Raw genomic sequence first — 16541 nt, forward strand, 5'->3', positions numbered from 1 at the left:
GCTGCCTCATTTTGGGTTTCAGTGTGAACTCTAAGGTCTCCTGTAACCCTTTGAGAGAGGTACTTGGTGGATTATCATGCTGTGAGAAGGGTACAAGGTTTTTGGTGTTGGAATAGAGGAACTGGTACTTAGAAGTGGGAAGCAGAAAAGGCATGGGGAGAGACTGGGGATGGCTATAGGTTGGGACAGCACCTGTTTTCCAAGAGTCCTGCTTTGGAATGGATAGGGGAGGGGCTGCTGGCGGGGCCTGGTTCCAGGAAGGCTGCTTCCTGGAAAGACAGGAACAGCCCTTGGCAGTGGCCAAGCTATTGCTGTTTATGGTTTGGAGGCTCATGTAACCTGCCACCGTAGCGTGCCTCAGGTTCTAATTGCTGCTGGAAGTGGGCCTGGTGGGAGCTGGGAATGGATCTGAGGCCTCCGAGCTTAACCAGGCGTGCCAGGACCCTCAGCTGTGTGGCTGAGATGAGAAAATCAGCATTGAGGAGAACACTGGAGCCAAGGCATTTCTTTGAATGTTTACTAAGCAGCCAGAAGGTGACTTACTCCATTCCCCAGTTCCAGCCCCTGAGCATAGAGGGTTTAGGGTTAGGAGGAGTACCACAGACTGAAGAGGAAGTAGAGTTAAGGGCTTGGCAGGTTGCCCACTCCTATCCCTGGTCTAGCTGCCTCAGAACTAAAGGAGGCCTGGAACTAACAAGTCACTCCCTTCCAGATTAAATGAGGCCAGCTGGCCTTTGGATGCCCCAGGAAGAGGTGGTGGCAGCAGTGGCATGAGGGATCCCTCTGTAACTCCACATGCTGGGTCATCTGCACTGGATTAGATGTCCATTTCAAATTGTGCATCATCTGGAGAGAGAAAAGGCAGGAAGACAGGTTGCTGGTCTGAGGATCTGCAGGCTCAGCATCAGTGCAGAAACCCCTCTTGGAACTGAACCCCCACACTGTGTCACAGTGGCATTTGAACTCAAAGGCCGGGACAATTCTTAATTCCTGCTTTCCTTACCGGGTATCTCTTCCTCTGTTTCCTGCTCCTTCAGCTCCTCCAGCTTGGAGAGAGGGGCTGTTGGAGGAGTTGTGACCCCGGGAATCTGAGGGAGGCAGCAGGGGGGTGTCCGGGCAATGGGTGAGTTCTTGCACTCCAGCAGGAACTTTCGGTCGTAGATGATCCTGGTGCCTGTCAAGGGGTTGGGACTGAGGTAAGAGTCAGGAGCTTGGGTACCGAGGTGACTGGGGTCCCAGACTCAGGCCTTTTGGGGCCTGGAGGTGAGGGTAGTGTCGAATTTCCCTGTATATCAAAGGACATCTGCTCTGAAGCCCAGCTAGGTTCTCAGCAGACAAGCCTTCACAGTGCTTAAAATCTTCCAGACCTAACCAAGATGTGGGTATAAAGCAAGGGGGGCATCCCAGCTGGTATAGGCAGGGGCTTTATGTTTGGGAGAGCTTCAGATCTTGGCTCTAAGAGGAACACCAAACTTTGGGTTCACGTACTTCATGCTGCTCCTCTACCACTCTGAAACCTCCTTGCTTTGGTCTCACCAGTGAAGGTGAGACCTAGACTAACAGCCTCAGGTGGTTCAAGAAGTGAAATAGCAGTTGTGAAGGGTTCCACCCAGTGCTGTCACCTGGGCTATCTCCTGCAAGGAGGGGAAACGTACTGTTCTAATCCTGACCCCTCCCAGGTCCTATAAGGTTCACACTAGCTCAGAGGAACTTGGCCCGCCATAATGTCCTCAAAGGGCCCTGCCCTGTTCCTCCCCTCCGCTTCCGCGTGGCAGGAATCCCTGGGTCGGGAGCCCAGCAGCTCGTGATCCCAGGCTGCTCGCCCAACCAAACAGACGCCAGCCAGTAGCACATAAACGGAGCAACTGCCCCAACTGTTCTAGCTACTCCACTTCTCAAGACCCGCTGCTTCCGGCTGAGGTCACGCTCCGTAGGGGGCCCTGACCCCTATTCCTAGGAAGCAAAGTCGCGAGGGGTAAGGAGCGTGTGTAAGGCGCCAAGAACCCAGGCCACAGTGAAGGATTACAGCCCAAACACCCGGAAGCTAGGCTCATGGCCTTGTTGCATCACCTAGTTTTTGGGAACTGAGCTTCCGCTCCAAACATTCTCCCCCAAAGCTACAACCTGTAGAGGGGCCTGCGGACAAGTCTTAGGCCTGTCCCTCCCCTACCCCCGCCCCGCAACAACACGCACGCGCTAATATGTCCGCAGCCTGCGGACCCCTGCCCGGCACGCTGACCTCCCGGGGTAGTGGCGTATAGCGTGCCCCCCGGCGTGGTGCTGTAGCAGTCGGGCAGCTGGTCCCGGCCCCCGGGAATCGGGCAGCTAGTGGACGTTGACATAGCGAGCGCGAGGAGCAGCAAAGTAACCGCCTGGCGTTGAGGTCGAGGAGCGCAGCTCTGAGTCTGAGGCGGACTCAGCCGACCACGTGCAGCTGCTGGCAACAACACTAGAACAACGTCACGCCCAGGGCGGGCCACCGGCCGTCACTCAACCCGACGGTCCCGCCCTATCTGCTAGGAAGCCAGCCCGGTTCAGAGAAAGCTGGAAATGCGTCCAAAGCCCCAGGCCCCGCACCGGCTTCCAGTTCCTGCTGGCCCAGCGCTGGCCAACCTGCCTGAGTGCTGCAGCAGCTCAGCTATTTACTGTTTATAGCTGGGAGCTGGGGGCAGGTGAATTAGGGCAAGCGTTTTTATCCTGTATTAGTTCACCCATTCCTCGCCAACTTTTGGATAGTAAAGCACTATGATTAGCTTAAGTCACACATCTTGCAGGAAGGGAAGCTGGGATTCAAATCTGACTGCATCTGATTCCAGGACTGTGCCCTTAAGCCCAGCTGTGTACTGCCTCCCATAAACAGTAACAGTACAAGGCCGGATGCGGTGGCTCACGGCCTGTAATCCCAGCACTTTGGGAGGCTAAGGCGGGTGAACAGCTTGAGCCCAGGAGCCTGAGACCAGCCTGGGCAACATGATGAAACCTAGTCTCTACTAAAAATACAAAAATTAGCCGGGAGTGGCAGCATGCGCCTGTAGACCCAGCTACTCGGGAAGCTGAGGTGGAAGGATAGGTTGAACCCAGGAGGTGGAGGTTGCAGTGAGTGGAGATTGCACGAGTGCACTCCAGCCTGGGTGACACAGCGAGACCCTGTCTCAAACAAAAACAGTACGGGGTGAAACATGCCTTGATGGCCTGGGGCACAGCAGGAAGGGGAAGGTAAGGGAGGGCTGGTCATCTTTCTGAAGAAGTGGTACCTGGACTAATAAAAGGATGAGTCAAGCTTGGGGGCTACAGCTGAGGCATCACCAGTCAGAAGGCCTGCCCTTTGATCTCTTTGCCAGTTAACTAAGGAAGGGCAGGGGGCTAGTGAGGAGGGCTTGGTCTTTAGCAGGAAAGAAAGGTCAGAGAGTTTGGCCTTGGAGATGTTTTTTTTTTTTTTTATGTAGACACAGTGATATGACAGGCTGGAGCGAGGTGGTGGGATTGGTGAAGATGTATATACACTGGAAATCTTGAATTCATCCGGCTGTCCTGTTTGGCTTCCTCAAAATCAATACTGCCTCCACTGTCCCTTCCCCTCACCAAAAATTAAGTATAGACCACCTGACTGCATCCATTTATCAATATTAACTCAGCTCTGGCTTCATCAGATTTCTCCTTAGGTCTGATTTCTTCACTCATTTAAAAAAAGATTGCTTCTCAAACTATTTATTTTCTGAGATAGGGTTTTGCTCTGCCGCTTAGGCTGGAATGCAATGGTGTAATCTCAGCTCACTGCAAACTCTGCCTCCTGGGCTCAGGCCATCCTCCCACCTCAGCCTCCTGAGTAGCTGGGACCACAGGCGCCCACCACCACACCGGGCTAACTTTTGTATTTTTTGTAGAGACAAGGTTTCACCATGTTGCCCAGGCTGGTCTCGGACTCCTGAGCTCAAGTAACCTACCTGCCTCGGCCTCCCAAAGTGCTGGTACTGTAAGTGTGAGCCACCACACTTGGCCAGCTTCTCAAACTTTAATGTGCATATAAATCATCTGGAGATATTGTTAAAATGAGAATTCTGATACAGTATTGGTCTGGGTGAGATTTTGGATTTTTTTTTTTTTTTTTTGACACAGGGTCTGTCACCCAAGCTGGAGTGTAGTGGTACAATCATGGCTCACTGCAGCCTCAACCTCCTGGGCTCAGGTGACCCTCCCACTTCAGTGTCCTGAATAGCTAGGACCACAGGTGCATACCACTGTACCTGGCTAATTTTTAAATTTTTTGTAAAGGCGGGGTCTCACTATGTTGCCCAGGCTGGTCTCAAACTTGTGCGCTCAAGTGATCCTCCCACCTTGGCCTCCCAAAGTGTTGGGATTACAGGCATGAGCCACCAGGCCCAGCTAATTGTGGATTTTTTTTTTTTTTTTTTTTTTTTGAGATGGAGTTTTGCTCTTGTCACCCAGGCTGGAGTGTAACGGCATGATCTTGGCTCACCGCAACCTCCGATTCCCAGGTTTAAGCAATTCTCCCGCCTCAGCCTCCTGAATAGTTGGGATTACAGGCATGTACCACCACACCCAGCTAATTTTGTATTTTTAGTAGAGACAGAGTTTCTCCATGTTGGTCAGGCTGGTCTTGAACTCCCAACCTCAGGTGATCTGCCTGCCTCGGCCTCCCAAAGTGCTAGGATTACAGGCGTAAGCCACCACACCTGGTTGATTTTTTTTTTTTTTTTTTAATGGAGTCTTGCTCTGTCACCCAGGCTAGAGTGCAGTGGCATGATCTCAGCTCACTGCAACCTCTGCCTCCTGGGTTCAAGCGATTCTCCTGCCTCAGCCTCCTGAGTAGCTGGAATTATAGGCACACACCACTGCACCTGGCTAATTTTTTGTATTTTTAGCAGAGACCAGGTTTCACTATGTTGGCCAAGCTGGTCTCGAACTCCTGATCTCCAGTCATCTGCCTGCCTTGGCCTCCCAAAGTGCTGGAGTTACAGGCATGAGCCACCGGGCCTGGCTGCAATTGTGAATTTTTAATACAGTAATGCAAACGCTTCAGGGCCTCAGAAACACACTTCGGGTAGCAAGGGTATGTATATTTTATTGTCCCGAAAAGGATTTTGAGTGTCTTACAAAATGGTGCATGCCAAAATGAAGTGTCTTAGCAGTGCTGGAGGGTAAAGTTTGGGAACAGATTGTAGTGAATCATTTATGGTAACTAACCTTTTATGCAAGGTGAGGAAGTGTCTGACAGGGGGAATGGGAGAATAGGGTAGAGGATGGTGAGATTTGAGGGTAGAGTCCAGCCTAGTGAAACCAGGTGGGCAAACGGGCGATGGCTGTGAGGATGGAGAGAAGTAGATGAGATTCAGATACACAGAGGAAGAATAAAGTGACTGATTAAGAGTGGGGTGAGGGAAAGTGTAAACTAGGATAATTTTCAGTCTTTTGGCTTGAGAGTCTTGGTGGCTAGTAGCACCAACTAATATGATAGGGAAAACAAGAAGAGCAGCATATCTTATATGAGGGAATGAATAATATGTGTTCAGATGGAGCACAGTAGGAAGCTAGATATAATGAAGCCATGGGGAGAACTCTGAGTTAGTGGCTCAAATGTGGGTGGTGTGAAATTCAAGAGTGTGGGGATGGGCTAGGATCGGTAGCTCACATCTGTTAATTCTGGCATTTTGGGAGGCTGAGATGGGAGGACCACTTGAGCCCAGGAGCTCAAGACCTGGGCAATACAGCAAGACCCTATCTCTATTTATAAATAAATAAATGTGGGATGAGATCATCTGGGGAGAAGATACAGTGTAGAAGCCTGGGCACATCAACATTTATTTATTTAAAAGGTAGTAGAGAAAAAGAATTCACCGAAAGAGACTGAGAAAGATGAGTCGGAAATAGGAGAATCAGGAGAAAAGTATCAAAGGTTTTCAAGAACGGTCATTGTGGAAGTGAGGTCTTCCTTCTACTAATCTCTATCACAAAATAATAGCCACAGTTACTACTACTATAATGACTACTGCTTGCAGTTAACTCTTCTGGAGTCACTGTGTGCTATAAGGGCTGGGGAATAGGTAGTTGGCTTTACAGAGAAAGCCAGATTCATCATCCATGCAATCTGGATGAAGAAACAAGAATTTAAATCAGAGGGTCAATACTAATTACTGGCTGGGCAAGGTGGTTCACACCTGTAATCCCAGCACTCTGGGAGGCTGAGGCGGGCAAATCACTTGAGGTCAGGAGTTCAAGACCAGCCTGACAAACATGGAGAAACCCCATCTCTACTAAAAATACAAAAATTAGCCAAGTGTGGTGGTGTGCGCCTGTAATCCCAGCTACTTGGGAGGCTGAGGCAGGAGAATTGCTTGAACCCAGGAGGCAGAGGTTGCAGTGAGCCAAGATGGCGCCACTGCACTCCAGCCTAAGCAACAGAGTGAGACTCCATCTCATTAAAAAACAAAAAACAACTAATTACCTATTAGAATATGGAAGTGTTTAAAAAAATACCTATGCCCAGGCCCCACCCCCAGAGATCTGATTAAACCTATAAGGAAATACCAGGTCTCTGTTATCAGGCAAATTACTTTGGATTCACATTAATATACCATCAAGACAAAACAGAATGTGAAAAGTAATCACAAAATAGGTTTGCAAACAAGATTGTCTGATTCATGATCTTTTGCAAATTAGGTGTTGAAGCCCAGGGTCATGCCTTTTATTGGAGATGGTCTTAACACACTTAAGTTTTCGATACTTAAAACCACCTTTCTCTCACCCATTGCCTAAAGGAGAGGATGGAGGCGCATGAACCTGCCTGTTTGCAGATGACAAATCACTGAGGATAAATAGAAAATGCAGCATTACCAGAGCCCCTCACTATAGGGGGCAGGGTCCACTGGGAAGACATCATAACCAGTTATATGTCTTGGTAGAAATACTTCTTGCTAGTCAGAGAACAAGATGTTCATTCAGAAGCTGTTTTCCTACAGGCTTGCTTGCCTTTTCTTGGATTTACAATGTGGTCCAAAGGTCTTTTTTTTTTTTTTTTTTTTAGACGAAGTCTCGCTCTTGTCACCCAGGCTGGAGTACAATGGCGTAATCTCAGCTCACTGCAACCTCTGCCTCCTGAGTAGCTGGGATTACAGGTGCATGCCACCACGCCCAGCTAATTTTTGTATTTTTAGTAGAGACGGGGTTTCACCATGTTGGCCAGGCTGGTCTCGAACTCCTGACCTCAGGTGATCCGCCCAGCTCAGCCTCCCAAAGTGCTGGGATTACAGGCATGAGCCACCGCGCCGCCCCAAAGGTCTTAAACAGTGGGAAGGAATCACATATACTAAGTACTCCTCTCTCTGGCTTGAAGTTATAATGTAGCTAGCCTTTGCCCTTCTTTTTTTTTTTTTTTTGAGACAGAGTCTTGCTCTGTCGCCCAGGCTGGAGTGCAGTAGTGTGATCTTGGCTCACTGCAGCTTCCACCTCCTGGGTTCTAGTGATTCTCCTGCCTCAGCCTGCCGAGTAGCTGGGATTACAGGCACGTGCCACCACACCTGGCTAACTTTTGTATTTTTAGTAGAGATGGGGTTTCACCATGTTGCCCAAGCTGGTCTCAAACTCCTGACCTCAGGTGATCCACCCACCTCGGCCTCCCAAAGTGCTGGGATTACAAGTGTGAGCCACCACGCCCGGCCTCCCCTTCTATAAGTTAACTAAAATTGAGGATGGTCCTCTCTTGCACTAGTTTTTGGATTGGGAGGAGGACTTGGCCAGAATCTACATGAAGAGAAGGAAACCATAGTTCCAAGTCCTGAAATTTCTTACCTCTGGTTAGGAGAGGCCACCATCGGCCGTCCAATTCTCTTCTTCGGTCTGGTTAGCTGAGGTGATGGGATTTCCCCTTTGAGAGCAGGGACTGAAGGAAGCAGACTGGCCTATAAAAGGGCAAGTCAGCACACTGTAGCCACAATAGGTTTAAAGGGTCTTAAAACATCAATAATTTTATTGGTAGCAGAATTTTATTACATTGAACACAAGTTGAAGTAAGTGGGTCCAGAAACCTTGATGATATAGTTTCATTCCTATAGTTTCATTTCACTGGGTTTGATCTATACCTTAGCGGATGTTTCTTCACGACTTGAAGGCTCACTAAAGATGTGCAAGGTCTTCTTCTGCCTCCACTAAAATCTCAATACTGGCCCCCATAATAACGGCAGGATTTATTTCGATTCCTTATCAGAACCAATGCTAGGGGCTCTCATCTCAGCACTGTAAACAATCTAATGGCTTCTAATATTTCCATATCTTATATTCTCATTCACAAGAAGAAATCCTGTGTTAGAACTAGAAGACTCTTGAGTTCAATTTCAGATGAGAAAAGTGAAGCCCAGAAAGGTGAGATGATTTGCCTAAGGCCATAAAGCTTCAAGTGGCAGAAATGAAAATAGAATTTAGGCTCTGACTACTGACTACTGTTCCACTGTATCCATGCTGTCTCCTCCCATATCCCTTGTATATTTTGAAAGTAATTAAGTTCTTACCTGAGCTAGGTTTTATCCAAATGTTCAGGTTGGTAAAATAGCAGTAAAGTAGTGCCAGGAAGAGGCAGGCAGAGGAAGAAGAGATTTAGCAGGCGAAATGAGGTTGGGAGCAGGCTACTGGGATCCAAATAGTCAGAAAGAAAGGAAGGAAGTGCTGGTAAGAGGGAAGGGAGGAGCGTATCCTAAAGAACTACTCCCAACTGCACACCTGTTGTTTTCCTCCCAATTTTCCTACGGATTCCTCATAATTATCTCCTTTCTCCTCATAAATTCTAGTTACTGACCTGAAATACAATTTCTCATTTGGTTGTCCTCAAGGTGCAGAATATGGACTTAAGGCTCCTTCAGACCATTCAAATGTATTGCAGACAGTTAAGATAGAATAAAACTCACCTTTTTGTCCCACTGAATAATTTATTTAATATTATTTCTCACTAGTACATATTTCATCAAGAGTAGTTTCATTCATTTCACCAATTTTAAGTGATTTTTCCTGTTGCTGTTAATGGTAAGTGGAAACAGCAAGATATACAGGTGATCCAAGGAGTCTTTTGTGCCCCACCCAACTGCTCCCACAAAGGTCAAGGGGCCCCTTAATGATACTTGATGTGGTTATCAATCACTACAAAGTAGTAGCTTCAATATAAACAACATTTTCAAAATCCATTCAGAAAATGGACATAACAGAAAATAAGACATAAGCTTAATTAAGGAAGCTTTCTCATATGTAAGATGATATAGAAGATAAAAGAAGCAGGTATATCTGACACAGAACAAACACGGTGTGTCTGATGTGGTCCTGGCTTTAGGACCTGGGCAGAGAAAATTAAGAATTCCTGTTGGCATAAGTGTAGAAAGGTGCTGCTAATATAGTTCTGTCCCTAGTTACTACTGTTTTTCTGTGCATCCTTCTTTGCCTTGATATGAGTTTTGGCTTCTCCATCAGCTCCAAACATTTTCTTGTTTTCTTTTCTGTATTGCCTATACTGACCAGGAAAAATTCAGCTATATTAAAACACAAATAAGTTGATGACTATACTTTTCAGTGGGATAAGTTTTCCTTCTCTATGCTGATTCTCGGCATAGCCTATGGTTTGACCAAAGCAGCCCATTCCAGGGTTCCTCTGTTTAGCTTGTTAAACATATTGACTCTCCATGCTTAGGGCCATGGAACTAAGCCCGGAATTACTCACATATTTATAAATATTACTCAGCTGATTCAATAATACAACAGAATGGCGGGAGTCACCTCCCTTTTATGTCCCAACTCATATAAAGCTTAAATATCTATAACCAGACAAATCTTTCAGATAAAAAAGGTCAGGAAGCACAGAAGGAACCTGAAGTTGATAATTTGGGTGTCCCTACGTTTGTTTAGTGTCATCTGATTTAAATCCAATTGTTCTTATTGACATTCTCATGATCCATAGAGAAAAAAACGATCAGTGGCCTATCTGCTAGCTAAAGTCAGATAAGACACATTGCCAGAGCTTGAAACTTTCTCATACGTTAAAGGATTATGGAAGACAACAAGGGAACAAGGAATGTTTAACACAGCATAAATAGGTAAATAGTCTTAAAAGTGCTTTTTCAAGGCAGTCTAAGAAGGGACTCAAGTGTTAAATGTGAGAAGCCTGTTACAAATATAGTATTAACCGTCTGGTTCAATATAATGTGGATTGAGTGGTACCTGCATGACCACTGAAAGGATCACACCCCACTTCTAAAGACTGTTGATCTTTTTATTGAATATTCTGGTAAATATTTCACATTAATACAGGCTACATTATGTAGAGCCACTATATGATAAGAAATTTGCTCAACTTTTTCCTTTTAAGTATGTAAACAATTATACATGTATTTATCACCCTAAAAGGTTGAAACATGTAATCAACTAATTCTCTTCTGCACACAAGTAGTATTCAGTATGTTTAGCCAAAAGCACTAAGGTCATATGATCTTAAGTTCAAAATGGCTAAACTAACCAGAGAACATAATCAGGTGGATAGGAAATCAATTTGTTCTTATACAATGGGCAATCAAATTTCCATTGCTAAAGCCTCAGAGAAAATTTCTTAGGCACATTAAAAAAAAAATCCCCATGGTTCTTCCAAGATCATAGGTTTCTTAAACAAGGCTAAAGAGTAAAGACCTTCTAACTTAGTTGACATATTTGAGATGCATGTTTCCAATATGAGGTGCCCACGTGCCAGGCCAAATCTGAAAAGGGGGAGGAAAAATTGGAATTTCTAATTAGGAATCTTTAGACAGTTACAAAATGAATATATAAATGCAATGGCAATTCACTGTTTCTGCCTAGGAAGAATACACATATATGAAATAAAGTGTTCAGTAGCATCATCTTGCTATTGAAAAAGCAATCCAGATCGAAATGGTCAATTATGACTTTTGATATTCAGTACTTATACTTCTCACAAAACAAAAAGAATGACGTGACAAATCTAAAAAATAAAAGAGCATTAAGCCCATTTTACCTGTTGGGCATCAGTGCATTCAGTTGAATTTTGGATAACTTTTATCATAGGGTTCCAAGCAGGATCTGGGTTATGAAGTCCATTAAACAGAGGGCCTCCTGGAACATCAGCAAGCTGAGGATGAGAGGGTATTATGGTGCCTCCATACATGGAAATTGGCAGACCCTAAAACAGCAGGAGAAAAGATTTAATCATAAAATTACTATAAATTATAAAATTACTATAAATCCCATAATACCAGCTTAGACTTCTCTAATATTCCTCATTTAAAGAACTCCAAAAGATCCTATAAGTACAGTATGGCAGTGTTGAGAAAACACAATGTTTATCTGCATCTGCAAAGCTTTTCAACAAAAAAGAAGAGAGAGAAAGAAACTAAATCCAATATGAAATCATCAGGAAATTTCTCATATTTGATAAAAATAACCTCAACTTTCCCATATTTTAGTTTCATGAAAAAGCTTGAGCTAAGAAGAAAATGGGAACTCTACATGATTGACTGCCGACATAAAGCTGTCAGAGCAGACAAGAAAGCATCAGTGAACTCATGGCCAGCTTTTAAGAGGGGTAGAGGCCTCCCTCAAAGTTGCAGTAGCAGAACACGAAGTGGCAAAACCCAAATCCCTCAGGTGTTTTCTGGGGATGGGGACATCTTCAGGACAAACTACTGTGGACAACTCTGTGCACTCCTGAAATTAAGCAAAAGATCTAGTAAAGCCACAGAAACAAAAGGGAGCATTATTTCAATACAAGGTATTCCTTAATGTGACTACATTGGCTGACAAAGTGTCAAACAAGTTACAGTGATGTTTGTCAACTCACTTTAGAAAAATCCACAAAACCGCTTGCCATAGGCTGATGAAAAATGTTAGAGGGGGCTACCATTCCAGAATCATCTCTCTCCATTGGTTGATGTTGGGAGAATGTACTTGGGTCTGATAATTGTTGATGCATTGGATGGTTCCCCATCACAGATTGCGACCAACCTGATAAGCCTTCTGGAAAGAATAATTGAAAACAAAGTTTTAAATTTATTTGGATAAAACAACAAAACATTACCACTGTTATTACCAAACATTACCAAATGTTATTGAAATCTTTCCTCTGAAGAGCTCAAAGCACATTTATCACAGTCTTGCTAGCCAAAAAAAACCAGTTCCTGAAAAACTAGGTAAAGTCCTTTGAATACTCCACTTTACCCTGTCTTTTAAAAGATTAAGTACTTTCTGAAAGAACTCAAATGATTACTTAAGAGAGAAAGGACACACACTTTGAATCTTTTGTTTCTGATCAACTCTATATATTACCTCAACCAATATTCCAGACTCTGAAATTGGATTGAACTCCTCAAAGATATAAACATCCTTCCCTAATTGAGTGTTAAACATAGGAACTAAGTTTTTTTGGTTTGTTTTTCTAAGGAACTAAGTTTTAATGGCAAACCTACAGCTTACTTAAGACATCCCTCCAGAGAGAGAGCAAGCCAATTGTACCTGACACAGCATTGACACCAAATGACCAGATTCCACTGTGTCCAACGGGAGCGACAAAACTGGTCCCCACCGGGGCTTGTGCAACAGACCCTCCTTGCCGAATTCGGGCCAGTCTCTCTGTTCCAATCGGGGGAGGTATCTTTCGATCCTGACTGGCACTGACTCCTTTTGGTTGGCCCAATGTTGGTGGGGCAGAAGTGGCTGAAAGAGGTGAAGATGATCCCGAAGAAACAGATGGAATAGGAGAGTCACCTGGTGGCAAAATATTTCTCTATTGTTTTATTACATATAAAAAACTATAAGAATATGAGAAACCTTGTTGGAAAGATCTATTCCACAACATAGGTTCTGTAAAGAAAATTTTCATTTTAAAAGAACATTCAAATAAAACATAATTTCTATAAACATTATCCTACACGATTTCTGCCTATAATAAGTATACAATAGTCTAAAAAATGTTTTCCCAATTGAACTAAACAATGCTAGAAAGGAAGCAGGCCACATGTTTTTATTCTAGCTCTAAATAATCTGCACAAAACATTATTGTAACTTTTTTTTTTTTCTTTTTTTTGAGACAGAATTTCGCTCTTGTTGCCCAGGCTGGAGTCCAATGGCGTGATCTTGGCTCACCGCAACCTCCGCCTCCTGGGTTCAAGCGATTCTCCTGCCTCAGCCTCCCGGGTAGCTAGGATTACAGGCATGCACCACCTCACCTGGCTAATTTTGTATTTTTAGTAGAGACAGGGTTTCTCCATGTTGGTCAGGCTGGTCTCGAACTCCCAACCTTAGGTGATCTGCCCGCCTCAGCCTCCCAAAGTGCTGGGATTACAGACGTGAGCCACCATGCCCAGCCACATTTTAAAATTAACTAAAATGTGGCAATATTTGCACAGTACCTAGCATATTTTCTAGAAAACATCTGGTGACCCTCTATACTTGTTAGTCTTTTCTTTTTTCCCTTTCTACAGCCCTTTTTGTTTCTATAAGGAAATAAGGTCAAACGTTAGCAAAGCATTATATGATTTTGATTCACAGCTTTGTTTCTTAATGGAACTCTTGGGTGATTTGGGTAGTTTTCCTTGTCAAAAAAGCCAGTACTCACTGACTACCTCATGATGCTCATTAAAATAAAAAAAAATCCAATTCTGTTCAATTCCACATACTTCATCTGTTCTAAACATTGAAATAAATAGAACAAAGGGGCCAGGCAGGTGGCTCAAGCCTGTAATCCCAGCACTTTGGGAGGCTGAGGCAGGCGGACCACCCAAGGTTAGGAGTTTGAGACCAGCCTGGCCAACGTGGTGAAACCCTGTCTCTACTAAAAATATAAAAATTAGCCAGGCGTGGTGGGAGGCTGAGGCAGGAGAATCGCTTGAGCCTGGGAGGCAGAAGGTGGAGTGAGCCCAGATCGTGCCACTGCACTCCAGCCAGGGCAACAGAGCGAGACACTCTGTCTCAATCAATCAATCAATCAATAGAACAAAGGAATATGTTAACTTATAAAAGGCAATACAGTTTCATAAAATGTAAAAATACACGAGAAATCACACCAAACTGACCATATACAAAAATTCAACTTCTTTCCAGATTTAAGAAATAATTTTACAACACTGCTTCCAAAGGGTCCTTTTGTAAAACTACTTGCAGTACTTTTTTTTTTTTTTTTTTTAAATAGAGACAGGGTCTTGCTGTTGCCCAGGCTGGTCTCCAACTGCTGGGCTCAAGCGATCCTCTTGCCTAGGCCTCCCAAAGTGCTGGGATTACAGGTGTCAGCCACTGCACCCAGCCTAGTACCTCTTTTCTTGATCCACGTTCTAGTGTAAAACATTTTTGGCTTGAAAGAATAATTCTCAAGTTTTCTATGCTAAAAATGACTGACAATTTTTTCACATGACCACAGAACAAACCTTGGGCATCTGTATACCACTTAGTTTACTAAAGTTACAACATGGTGTTGTAACTGAAATAAATGATTTAATAACTTATTCAAAACTCTTTGGGAAGAGTTCCTCCAGGATTCCTACATGAGTTTGAGGCGCTTGTCCAAGGATGGGGAGAAAAATGTTGTCTGTTGAAACTAGGAGTCCCAACAGGAGCTGGCCCTTGCAGGAAAACCCTTGTTCCTGGTATGCCGGAAAAACTTGCCAGAGGAGCAGAAGAGGAAGATGGGGAGCTGCCTGATGGGTCAATGGATGGTAACCCTGAAATAAAACAGGTCCAAGACATCCAATTAGCTAAAACTTTAAAATTGAAAGCCCAAGAAGACTTCCACCAAGGTGAGATAAGCTGTAAAAATAACCAAACAAATAAATAAAAGATAGCATGTGGCTCATTTTCATAGACCACAGCAAAAACAATCCATCTATGTGATACTGTATGGCCAAATCCATTTTTTCCTTACAGTCCAGAAGAATATCGCCAAACAGCACTAGATACAGAAAAATGGGCTCAATGTTTAAGAGTGTCAGTCACCTGGAGTAATGTTCTCGATGAATCTCAAAGCTTTTAACTGGAGGGGATACGAAATGGGAGTATGCTGTAACTAAGTAGCACCCAACAATAACTTCTGCATTCCCTTTTGTAGTCAATCTCAAAGTACAGCTTTTCATCTGTATAACTATAGTCACTTCCTATAGAAGATACGTAACAAAATCTACCAATGTTTCCTTCCTTACAAGGAGGAAATGCATACTACTGAGGATAATTTCAGTATTCTATCTGATAGAAAATATCAACAGTTGCAAACTATTATCAAAGTTTCTATCTAGTTTGTATAAATCTGAACTTAGCCATCTTCGCAAATTCCATTGCTTTCTCTGGAGAATGTATTAGGAAAAGAGGCTGAAGGACTGGAAAAGGATTATGGTTTCTTATTTCAGGAAAAAGTAGTTAATATCAACATCGACTGTCAAAATTTCTTTTAAGCAGGTCTTATTTTCAGAGTTTGATTTCCCCATCATTTAAAAAACATGACTTCGAGATGTAATTCACATACCATATAATTCACCCATTTAAAGTATATAATTCATTGGATTTTAGTATATTCACAGGATTGTGCAACCATCACCACAATCAATGTTAGAACATTTTTGTCTCCCTTAAAAGAAACTCCATACTCATTACCTGTCATTCACTGGGTCCTCACCCTCATATTTCCATTTCTTTTTTTTTGAGACGGAGTCTTGCTGTGTCACCCAGGCTGGAGTGCAGTGGCATGATCTCAGCTCACTGCAAGCTCTGCCTCCTGGGTTCACGCCATTCTCCTGCCTCAGCCTCTGGAGTAGCTGGGACTACAGGCGTCCGCCACCATGCCCGGCTAATTTTTTGTATTTTTAGTAGAAATGGGGTTTCCCCATGTTGGCCAGGATGGTCTCCATCTCCTGACCTCATGATCCACCCGCCTTGGCCTCCCAAAGTGCTGGGATTACATGCGTGAGTCACGGCACCCAGCCTCATATTTCCATTTCTAAGCAATCACTAATCTTTCTGTCTTTATAGATTTGCCTACTCTGGACATGTGGGTAACTTAAGGCATTTCCTACTTATTTCAGACTTTCATTATTGTGGTAGGCAACAGTAGGCAATTATTACCGTGCTTTCCTGGACAAAAAAAATTAAATTTTCTAGTGCTAACCAAAATAGATGTTAGCAAAACCTAGAGGTAATACTGAATATGGCTTTAAAAAGTCTGTAAGTAGGAAATGAATCATTTATTTCTTTTTTTATTGAAATGAATCATTTCTATAATAACCTCTTGGTTTTTTTTTTTTTTTTTTTTTTGAGACAGGGTCTTGCTCTCTCACTCAGGCTAGAGTGCAGTGGTGTCATCACAGCTCACTGCAGCCTCGACCTCTGGGCTCAAGCAATCCTCCTGCCTAGCCCCGCTGAGTAGCTGGGACTACAAGCGTGTATCACCACAATGAGCTAATATATTTTTATTTATTTATTTATTTTGAGACAGAGTCTTGCTCTGTTGCCCAGGCTGGAGTCCAGTGGCACGATCTCGGCTCACTGCAAGCTCCACCTCCCAG

General features: G+C 44.0%; 1 protein-coding gene across 12 annotated transcripts in view; it reads right to left on the reverse strand.

Moving 5' to 3' along the window:
• Positions 1-503: 503 nt before the first annotated feature.
• LOC100601055 (ankyrin repeat and KH domain-containing protein 1) overlaps positions 504-16541 on the reverse strand; it is a 141987-nt gene continuing 125949 nt past the window's right edge. For 5 of the 12 annotated variants that reach the window (XM_030828002.1, XM_030828062.1, XM_030828016.1 and 2 more), the window contains 7 exons: positions 14535-14711; positions 12511-12762; positions 11840-12015; positions 11018-11182; positions 7807-7916; positions 1004-1174; positions 504-846 (listed from right to left, as the gene is read on the reverse strand). In XM_030828002.1, the coding sequence (XP_030683862.1) occupies positions 843-846; positions 1004-1174; positions 7807-7916; positions 11018-11182; positions 11840-12015; positions 12511-12762; positions 14535-14711 (1055 nt within the window). In that variant the 3' untranslated portion in view covers positions 504-842. Of the gene's footprint in view, positions 847-1003; positions 1175-7806; positions 7917-10243; positions 10743-11017; positions 11183-11839; positions 12016-12510; positions 12763-14534; positions 14712-16541 lie in introns of those variants that run through there. The other 7 variants (XM_030828008.1, XM_030828039.1, XM_030828019.1 and 4 more) reach the window with 7 other exon arrangements.

The sequence above is a fragment of the Nomascus leucogenys genome, chromosome 2 (assembly GCF_006542625.1).
Source record: "Nomascus leucogenys isolate Asia chromosome 2, Asia_NLE_v1, whole genome shotgun sequence".
NCBI classification, from domain to species: Eukaryota; Metazoa; Chordata; class Mammalia; order Primates; family Hylobatidae; genus Nomascus; species Nomascus leucogenys.